The sequence below is a fragment of the Ascidia mentula genome, chromosome 1 (genome assembly GCF_947561715.1).
Source record: "Ascidia mentula chromosome 1, kaAscMent1.1, whole genome shotgun sequence".
Classification (NCBI taxonomy): Eukaryota; Metazoa; Chordata; class Ascidiacea; order Phlebobranchia; family Ascidiidae; genus Ascidia; species Ascidia mentula.
Window position 1 is genome coordinate 23,021,966 of NC_138566.1, and position 10,911 is coordinate 23,032,876.

Below are 10,911 nucleotides of genomic sequence, written 5' to 3' on the forward strand. Positions count from 1 at the left end.
AAATAAAAAATATTTTGTTATGAAATTCTCTTTTCCATTATGTAAGATAAAGTATCCACGGCATTTACTGATACTTTTTGCATCACACGACCGCAATTTACACCGATTGAAGCTGCAACACCGTGAAATACCCGTTTATTTACAATTGCCTTGATAAACTCGAAATCAATAACAACTATATCAGTACAAATACATCCACTATGCTGAAACTCCAACAAAAAGTTGCATAGCGCCGACCTTGAAAGTTTTTAAAGCGTGCATTTGGCACACCGATGACCAGAAACAGAAACCACGTGCCTTGCGCGTGGCGCAGGAGTAAACCCAGGACAAGGTTTCCAAGCAAACAAGGTTATGCATATTTAACTGGCAAACACTCGATACATTAAACGGCTTCCGAATCGTAAGCGTTCCAATTTCCTGAAATCTGTACGAAAGACAGCTGTGCCTTCAAGGACATCATACATGGCCTCGCAATAACTGCAATCGTTCATTGTGGTAAAAGTTTTTGGTAAAAAATTCATCCTTTTTCTAATAAACACAAAGCATAAAACAACCGCTGTTACCAAACACACCTGTTTTTATGAATTGCACAACAAAACTACAGTATTTGCACGACATTTTCAGGCAGTATTTTAACATTGAACAATAGGTGATTTAACAATAAATGCATAGATAGAAATGGTAAATGGGTTTTGGAGCATTGAGACAAATGTGTAAAGCAATAAAATCTATCATCACCGCCCAAAACACCTTGCACGATCGTCTACTGATAAAAGTAGCTATCACTAAGTCCCAAAAACCGCAAGGCATTTTGATACAGCAACTTTTTCTGCAAGGAAACAATGGTATCTTTAATTCATTGACTAACATGGCATTAAAATGTAGACTTACCTTAATATCATCATTGATATCAGTGCTAGATTCAATAAGTTTCCCAGGATGGCCTTCTCCAAGTGGAAATGGGTAATCTGATCCAAGAACAATGTTGTCCTGAAAACAAATATTATCAATTGTCAGAACATAGGAATTCGGATTACCAAAATTGCTTTATTATATCTGGAGACAAAATGAAATGTACTGAGATATAATTTTTTAAGAGAAGCACTCAAAATATAGTATTCCTTTTAGTAAATTTTCGTAAAATATATTTTTGTTTTGGCATGAATATTTTTAACCAAGAAAACATGTTTAACCTCTCCAACAACATCAACCAGGAATTTCAAGGCACGCTCGTCGTGCACCAGACTGTCAGTAAAAAAGTTTCCCATTTGATCTTTGGGTGGAATTTTGGTGTCTGTGGCACAAAGGTCTGGTCTGCAAGTAAAACCTTTCTGCATTCGGCCAAGCGTAAACGGAAAACTTCCACCCCCATGAGCAAAACAAATCTACAAATAACAACGACATGTATATAAAACATTTCGGCAGAAACCTTTCATTCTAACGAGTTAATATCCAAACAGAATCATAGTTAATCGCGTTACTTTTAGTGAAATGGATAGGGATTTATCCCGTAATGAAGTGTAATACGAAAATAAAATTTTAATTTGGTATTCAAAAACAAATTTTAATTAGTTGGAAATACACATAAACTGAATTTTTTATTATAGTTTACTTTGAGTTTAGGATACTTCTCCAATATTCCCCCAAACAGTACGGATTGTACTGCAAGAGCAGTCTCTGCAGGCATCCCTAAAACAACAATATGACATATTAAACACACATTGTAAAGTTAAAAGTGTAATAAAATATTTAGCATTCCTTGGCCCTAAACAGTATTGACTATATTTACTAAAGAGTTTGCTCACCAACAAGCCACGGGGCCCAGTACTTGCTGTAACGGCCAGCAAGTTCCATATCCCAAGGGTGAACGAAAACTGAACAGTTGATATCCGCTGCTGTCTGAATGAGGAAATACCTCGTAGTTAAATTTTACAAATCAAATTACAAAATACAACAATGGTTAAACACACGTAAAAATACTTTTTAAATCGACAAGTCAGATGACAGTTACGCACCTTCCAAAAGATGTCCAGCTCAGGAGCGTCTAAGTTCCAGTCATTTATATGAGATCCAATTTGGACTCCAGGAAAGTTCAGTTCATTTATGCATCGCCTCATCTCTTTTACTGCCAGTTCCGGAGCTTGCATCGGCAATGTGCCAAGACCAACAAATCTGGATGGGTATCTACAGTACCCTCAGAGCTTATTAATGTTTGTTTTATAACTTTAAGTTCTGTAAAGCATGCAGACCAATGAGGAACATTTTATTTAACTGCTGGTGTGCATGCACAGAATCTATTTTCAAGCCCAGCATCTAACAAGCGTAGTATGGATTACATCTGAAGCTATATATATATATGTATAACATAAGTACTCACCTTTTAACTGTTGATGCAAGATCATCATTCAATATTTGGTCCAAGTCCAATGTGTCCTTTGGTTTTGCCCAATAGGAAAACATAACAGGAACCGTGGACAAAACCTGGACACTAACACCTAAGTTATAAGATTTCTGAGTATGGGGTGTGCAATTTAGCTAAGACCAATCTCAGAATTGTGCATACATTTGGGCAAAGAAACTTACCAGACATATCAAAAAAATTAAGAACTTATTTATAACAAGACTACACACACTGCCATCAAATAACAAAAAGTTTACAAGCTTACCAGTTTCATCCATCTCTTTGATTCTTGCCTCTGGGCTGTAACAATTTGGTTCCACAAACCGAAAATGTTTTCCACCTTTTCGCATTTCACACTTGCCCTGCATACAGAGTTATTTAATCATGGTGAATCGTCTTTCGTGAAATGTTTCACTAAATGGGAAAAATGTCTGCTCAAAAATTTACAAGCTTGCTTTTCAAAAACAATATTTAGCAGAAGTTGTCATTGTTTATATATTGGGCATATGGTAATGCATCAATACACAAACAATTGGTCTTACATCATCAAGTTGCTTCATGTACACAAAGCCACTGTATCCATACTTCTGTATTTGAAAAAAAAAATACATTAAAATATGTAGGAATAACTAATGCCTTGAAAAACTAATTACACATTATTGATTTATTAGAAAAAAGCAAGAATGGAAAGTTCTTGAAATGCAAGAGGATTTTTAGGCAAAGGTTGTGTGGATTGGCCAACGTTTTGTAAATATAATGTACTGGGTTATTTTTCTTTGCATTTGCTGAAAAAATTGTGACATATTTTCCAATCAGGCATAGAAGTACTGTACACACATTGTTAGAATCTTTGAGGAAATGTATGTAGTTACCTCATCCAAATCTGGCAGGTTTTCAGGCAATATGTGATTGTGAATGTCAATTTTCATTTGGATGTGCTGACAGCCAAGACACACACGTAAGATAACAATCAAACTATAGCTGAATGTATGTATACATTCACAATGCGTTCATTCATAATTTATTTAACAAACCATGCGTAAACCCATTTTTTCAGTTTTAGTTTTGCATATTACATAGTTGATGTGTTTTTTCAATTTTTACCCGAGTTTACCCGTTAGTAAACAGCTATTATGTACGGTGATGTACTGCACTTCCTCGTGATAGCTAATAATAACGTGTGCTTTTCTTGCATTTACGGGTTACGGTCTGCTGCACATTTACCAGCACCATAACTTTCAACTGCGCGATCCGATTTTTCGAGAACACGAGTCTTTCATGAAACGTCTTTGGACCTTAAACGAGGGTTCCTTGCGTATTGCCGAAGCCACCACAAGAAGTAAATTTTTGTTTGTGGAACTTGGATACGCACCACTCATATGGATCAATTACACGTAAATCAGTAGCAAGAAAATATTTGATGTAACGTGCCTATAATATTCACTGGTTTGACGAACGAATGTCTGTTAAAAGGTAGCATGTAGGTCTATTGTAGCTGTGATTACTTTCAATATTCTCACATGCATTTTGTTGGCTTTCATTTTTTAGTTTTGGTTTTGATTCCTTGTAAAACCTCTCCAAGACAGACAACCAAAACATGCAATTGCGGAAATTAAATTAACAGACATGATGTTGTAATTTATCTATTTGTGCAAGGAATGGAAGAAAATGGCCTTTAGGTGTTTAATTAATCACAAATAATACACTAGACAAAGCATACATTAATAAACACTCAAATACAACATATACAAAAAGTGCATGTTCAACAAACAGTACACGAAAGATAATTTTTGCACATATGTCTTTCACCATAATAAATGTTATACATAAATAAGCTGCCAGAGTTGGGTTGCTAACCATGGTTTGTAAAAGTGCATTTTTTGTGGCAAGGTAGTTGCTTACAACATTCAAAAACCCTTTCCTTGTACATACAACAAAACATGCATTTAACTGCGTTGGTCAACCCTTTTCAGGTACATGGAATGAAGTTTATCTGCCAGCCACAATGCAGTTTCCTTTCCTTCACAAGCTTCTATCCAATGTTTGGGCACTGAATCCTCCCCGCAAAATGCCCCTGCTATTGCACCAGCCATGGTTCCTATCGTATCTGTGTCACCACCTAATGATATAGAATAGTAGACAGTCTGCTGAAGAAGATTCCCAGTTTTGAATTCTATTGGCTGACGGTTGGCAAGACAACAGAGAAATGAAAAAATTGCCGCTGATATAGCCTCAGTAGCCATGATTCCAACACCTGGAAAAAAAAACACTCTCAAATAAAATGAGGAAAGAAAACTTTGCAAAAGAAGTGAAAAACAATAAGCATTGTGTAATACATTTCGAAAGAAAGTCATCTGTAAGAATTTTGACAAAAATTATTTTTATCTACTTTTAGGCATACTCTTACTTTCTGTTGACAGTTGAAATTATTCTTATATGCCAGCCTTTTGGATTATTAACTTTGCTACTAAACTGCTCTATAGGCTGCTTTCAATGTCTTGTGAAGTTATTAATATAACATAAAAATATGTTTGATGGTCAGTAGGATTATACTTTGCAACAATTTTACCTATTTGCTTTTCAATTTCTTCATTGCAAATCTGAGTATCACCTTTAATTAACTTGTGCATTTTGTCAAGCCTCTCATTGTATGGCCCACTCCTGTCAAACAAGATTTCTTCTTGTAAAAATGACAAGGTAGTAATAATTTTTTTTTATAGTTTTCTGCGTACAAACCCATTTGATGATCCTGTTTCTAGTTTCCTGCATAAATCTTTCAACTTTTGCCACATCTCAAGCCATGTGGTTTGTGAATTACTTTCCATTGCAAAATGAACAGCAGATGCTTGCAATATGGCACCATTTACAGCGTCAACATGGCTGTGAGTTAATCTTGCACTGTTGCCGGCCAACTGCAAATATAATATGTTTTTCAATAATTTGTAAAATAAAAACAACTACCTAATTGTTTGGGATGTGCTAAATGGAATATGACACATAAGATGTAAACAACCAATGCGTGTTTTTTGAATTAAAAGCAACAAATACAGAATGAAAAAGTTAGAGAAAAAAACACCCTCGTTCAACATACCTCTTTCAACATTTCCATGTCATTGTAGCAGAGAAGAGCAATTGGAAAAACCCTCATTCCTGATCCGTTTCCATAAGAACCATCACCATTAAACTGGGTCTGAGCAGGGGCATATGGGTCACATGTGTAGTTTGAATCCCGTAATGCAGAGAAAACAGCGGGCACGCTTCCCCCATAGTAACGTGCAGGTATGGATTGAAAGTATGCTTTTGCAAATCTGAAGGAATTGATCAAAAAATTATTGAATGTACACACATGCATTGTTAATGCGGGAGTTACTGCTGTTTATTATTGGTTTGGGAAGCAACAAAACCTACTACAAAAGGAGTTACAAAAACAAATTAAGCCAAAGCTTCTGTAGTTGTGGCTATTTGCAACAGACTATCAAACAGCTAAACAATGGATTTTGTATTGAGTGCCATGCAAGTCACAGGATACAAAGCATCCTCAACCAGGGTTTTTGTTTTGATTAAGTTTTAAAGAATATTCAAGAAAAGAAAAGTGAATTAACATGCCAAATCATAGTGGCATCCCAAGGGTTCAAAATTTGTAGCACTCACAAATGTTTAAAGAGGAATAGTAGGCCAATGCATGCAAAATAGTTTTTTGTTTGTTTTTTTGACCACGTAAATGCACATTTCATCCTTTTTTTGGTTACAAATATATTCAAGACATTTTTTTTAAATTAATTGTGAACTATGGCCCAACTACTACCGCTAAAACATACATTCATCATTAATGTTACAATTAACTGTAAGTAAATTGATTACCGCTATTATTAACTAGTTGTTTATTTTAAAATCAGCTTACTCTTTTGCCACTGATTTAGCTGAGAAAGATTTTTTTTTGATGATGGATCTGGACATCACATGAGCCATTTCCGTATCATCAGTGTAGTGTAACATCCATGGTTTGTCTTAAATTAAATTTAAAATGTATTTTTATGTTTATGATATATATATAGGCTATACCAGACTGGAAAAAATGTCGTGCGCGGAGGATTTATTCTCCACTTTTGCGAAAATTCGCCGATAATCCACGCAATATTAATTAGCTAATGCATTAACATACAAAAACCGTTGTGATCATCCGCACAATTAACGATCGCCGAAACGAAATCCTCCGCGCAAAAAACAAACTTTCCAATCTGGAGGCTATATATGTTTAATATTGGTATTGTCACATGTATTGACAGACACTGTTTTCCTTTCAAAACAACCAAGCAGATGCTAAATGTGCTTTTGATACCAGAAAATCTTTAAGGTGATATAACAACATGGTCTATGTGTACTTTTAGCACCATGCCTAATATGAACTTGAAGCTATGCACGAATAATAAGTAACATGCTATAAAAGTAAACCAGACCCATTAGATGTACACACGAACACGTTATTTACTTGACTTCAATACACTTACTTTGACTTGGTGTAAATGACTTTACTTGTTTGTCTAATTGATCCAGTTGGTTAAAACTGACTGGTGCCCACATAACCTCAAATGGTGCACCCATACAGTCACCAACCAATCCACCCAAAAAAGCACCCCGGAATCTTGATAAACTAAGTTCCATTTTTTGGTATTTGATATGACAAACTATTGTGCAGGTGTAGCGACACTGGAAAATACTGTTAAACCATGTTAAATTCCAATATTTCTGTTGAACCAATAGCCCTTAGGCAAAAGTTTTCTACTAAACACGGCAATAACTCCTAAATTTGTGAACCACAAAAATTAAATAACAAACTTAAGAGAACACCAGACCCCTTTAATGAATAATCTCCGTCACTCCTCGCAGGGTTTTGGCGTTTCGGGTTTCGGTTGCCAGCAACAAAAAGTTTGAAATTTCTGGTTTGACGTAAAACATTACAGGGAAACTCCCTACATGATCACGAATAAAAGTTGGAAAATACTACTACACGGGGTCACAAAGTTTTCTCCAAACTTGATCCACGTATAAGTCTGTGTAAAACAGAAATCTGTAAGAATTTTATTGATTGGGTGTAAACAGGGCCACTACCTGTTATTTTTGTTTACAAATTTGAGTTGAAATACTACACGAAATCGTAGCGTTGATATTCGCACAGATTTCTATGTTACATAGGCTTATATGTGGATCAAGTTTGGAAAAAACTTTGTGACCCGGTGTAAAAGTATATTCCATAAAAGTTTGGAAAAACTTTACATTACAGACATGATATATTTTTTTCTTTTTTGCGATTGAAACTGTTGAAATTAAATTCGCTGCATTTGACATTATACAACATAGCAAACTATAACCCAAATAGTTTTATACGTTTTTCATTTTATACGACGAACTCAACAAAAGTCAACGTCATCGTGGACAGCTCTCTTATCATCAATTGGCACGCTCATGGCTTTTGCTCCGTGTATTTACTCACAACAAACAATGATCTGAGATAGACACCAAATAAAGTTGCAATTGATGTTTCTCTACTGATATTGTCGAAAAAAAAAGAAATTTTTAATCCGATTTATGTTACGTTGTGAAAGTTTAGAAAATTACAATGCATTTTTACAACTCCACCAAGAAGAACCACCGGTACAAAAACGTAAATTGTGTTCGATCAACGTTTTGTCTATCACGAGGCCTTACTTCGACCAGGCACAGCAATTAAACCATGTACCACGCGAAACACGGGAAATGCACATGAAAAGCGAGCTAATGCAATGATGGAAGCAATAGGTGGCGCTAAACTACAGTTAGTCTTGGAGTCCGTTAACCCCACTCTGACTAACACCGCTTGTAGCGAAACAAAGTGATGTTAAATGCGGAAAAATAAACACATGCTACTTGTCGTTGTTTAATTGCTGCGCCATAAGGTTGATAACGTCTCGTCATATGAAATAATCGTTTCTTTACAATTATGTTGGCCTCAACAGCGGCAGCAAAATGTTTCCGTAGGTGTATCTGTGTTGTGCAATTTCCCTTTTCAAGTTTAAAGTCTTTGTAACAAATCACATCCGTATGTTTTGTCGACGCCGATGTACGAAACCCATATCACCAAACCCGGTTTCGAATCTCTTCAAACATTTCCAACACAAAACGTTTGTATTGGCGACGACAATTATCGAAGTTTTAGTAAGTGCTTTGTGGCGGACACTGAATAGTTGGGAACCACGGACAATGACTTGTATCGTTGGTTAAAGTGTGTTATGCTATGATTAACAAGACATTTATCACGTTGAAAGTTTGGACCCAAATATTCAAACATTTTTACAGTTATTTTTTACAAATGCAACAAAGAGGGGTTGTTGTGGCATTCGCACAACCATCACAACAAACACCTGAGCAAAAATTTAATCAAGATAACGTCCGTGAAACCAAACCCTTTCTTTGTGAAGTCGGTGAATATTTGTTGGTCTGGACTGTTGTTCTCAATGTCAACAATACGACAGAACGTAATTTGTCTGCGCTTTGTCGCATTTTGTTCTGAAGTTGATCACGTGATATGCTTGTGCTTAACTTTTTTGTTTTTATTGCGTGCCTTGTATTTGCGAATAGTTCCAATTAATCGTAGATTTGTGCAAGAGGTAGGGCTAGGTAAAGTAAATATTTATATAAATACTTTCTTGGAAAACTTTACGTATTACTTCGTCAGGTTTTGCTTTCAGAAAAGCCTTGATTTAGAACTACACTACTTTGCAATAAACTTAATAACACATGGCGTGCTTCAGAGGTAATTGACAAAAGTAATTGAAGCATTCGGTGAACGGATTTTTGTTACCGATTATTTAGTGTTTCTCACATTTTTTGGTTACGTTCAAACGTATTAAACATTGCGGCAATATATTCTCCCCACATTGTTCGCTGCATTTGTGATTTTGTTTTTTTCCTAATAATTATTCAAATATGATAAAATATCTCACTTTGGAGATGACGTCAAAGAATGAAAATTGTCAAAAAAAGTGACGGTAAGACTGCCAGCCAGATGATGGCCAGTGTAAGTTGGAAGCAAAATAGATATCAACAAATGAATTTTCAAAACCCTTCCCCCTTTATTCATCCTTTCAAAAAGAATTTTATTTAACTGGAAACAACTTTTACATTCGCTTTAATTAGGTGGCAACCAAGTAATACATTATAGGCCATCGTTTTGGTACATTTGATCTCAAGTACAAATATTTTGGTGAGTCCGTGTTTTGTCAGCACTACGTGACAATCTATAATGCATGTAGCCCCAAAATACCAACATATACCAAACAATAATCAACCATAATAACTCTAACCTATACAAACTCGCAATGTGTGCTGGGAACACGCACTTTGGTATACTGTTGTAGTCATATGCGGCCGCTCATGACGACGGCATGATTGTCACGTACTACGAACAAAACATAAACTTTTGCTGCCCTATGCGACTGACGGCAAATAAAGCCGATGTCTTTTGTTTTGCACAGAACATGACGAAATCAATCGGTAACAAAGAGCTTCTGTCGTGAAGGGTAGCAAAAGTCGAGGAGGTGGTTATGTGTAACAATATACTTCTTTTGTTTCTGACAGCTCGCGCCAATCCCGTTCACAAAAGTTGGTCTTTCTTGTTATACCAGTCAGAGTTTCATGAAACTCGAAGTTAGATGCGAATCAGCACGTAGCGCGGTGGAGTGTCACAATTGGATTTGTAAAGTACAGAGAAGTAAAAACCTGTCTTTGTTTGTATAGGTGCACGTGTAATATCAAGGGTACGCAGAGTGATAGAAGCAGGCACTATTTTGTGGAATTATTTACATCCCTTATTGCAATCCAGTTATGACTGTCATTGGTTAAACTAAAACGCTTAACACGTATAATGTTGCCAGGCAATATATAAATAAAAAGTCTCAATGAGAGCTGCAGACAGGTGTACACACTGTTTCGACCTGTAAGATCTTATCAGGGTGGCTATGTTGATTGATACCTAGTTTGGTACCCAACATATCGACGATTGACCGAAAGTTACCACAAAGTAAAATCTGCTAGCATGTGCCACAGTTACAGTTACTTGACCGATGATGTTGGCAATCGTTGGTGTATGGGTTGAAGGCCATGACCAATTAACCACCGCTATGATAAGTGTTTACAAAAAAACAATGAACTCTATCGAATCCAAACATGTCATATTATTGATGATAGCAAAGAAAAATCTTTTTTTTCGCAAAGCTAATGGTGCCCAGGTGCAATGCAGATATCACTTTTATTGCGTAAAGGATTTAGCAAAATCTTGGGTGATAAATCGTTTCTTCTGCTCAAACGTGATGCCGCGGCCGCGCAAACGCCGTAAAGAAGCGTGCTGCAGACAAACCCACCATGCCATGCTCCACAAATGGAATTCCGTATTGTTAATGGTGTTTTTACTGTTACCTTGCCAATATGAACAAAAGCGACCAAAGTTCTCATGACAGAACAAAAGCATTAAGTTT

The 10,911-nt window shown here is 36.1% G+C and overlaps 1 protein-coding gene across 1 annotated transcript; it reads right to left on the bottom strand.

The window, feature by feature from the left end:
* Window positions 1-136: 136 nt before the first annotated feature.
* Window positions 137-7,297, bottom strand: LOC145915584 (ADP-ribosylhydrolase ARH3-like). The gene is made up of 15 exons (XM_083002739.1): window positions 6,910-7,297; window positions 6,303-6,408; window positions 5,493-5,709; window positions 5,138-5,313; window positions 4,971-5,062; window positions 4,366-4,655; window positions 2,944-2,988; window positions 2,667-2,763; window positions 2,378-2,495; window positions 2,016-2,184; window positions 1,806-1,899; window positions 1,613-1,689; window positions 1,194-1,385; window positions 892-990; window positions 137-829 (listed from the first exon to the last, which is right to left on the bottom strand). Exons 1-15 carry the CDS (start codon window positions 7,061-7,063, stop codon window positions 764-766), a joined length of 1,992 nt encoding a protein of 663 aa, XP_082858865.1. The 5' UTR covers window positions 7,064-7,297; the 3' UTR covers window positions 137-763.
* Window positions 7,298-10,911: the final 3,614 nt, after the last annotated feature.

Bases quoted from the DNA above. Each gene is read 5' to 3' on its own strand.
- LOC145915584 (XM_083002739.1), bottom strand. From the start codon at position 7,063: ATGGAACTTAGTTTATCAAGATTCCGGGGTGCTTTTTTGGGTGGATTG. The intron at 4,656-4,970 runs GTAAAATTGTTG...TTTTTTTTCCAG, and splicing joins AGAAATTGAAAAGCAAATAG to GTGTTGGAATCATGGCTACT. The intron at 2,989-4,365 runs GTTGACCAACGC...TTTCAAATACAG, and splicing joins ATTCCATGTACCTGAAAAGG to AAGTATGGATACAGTGGCTT.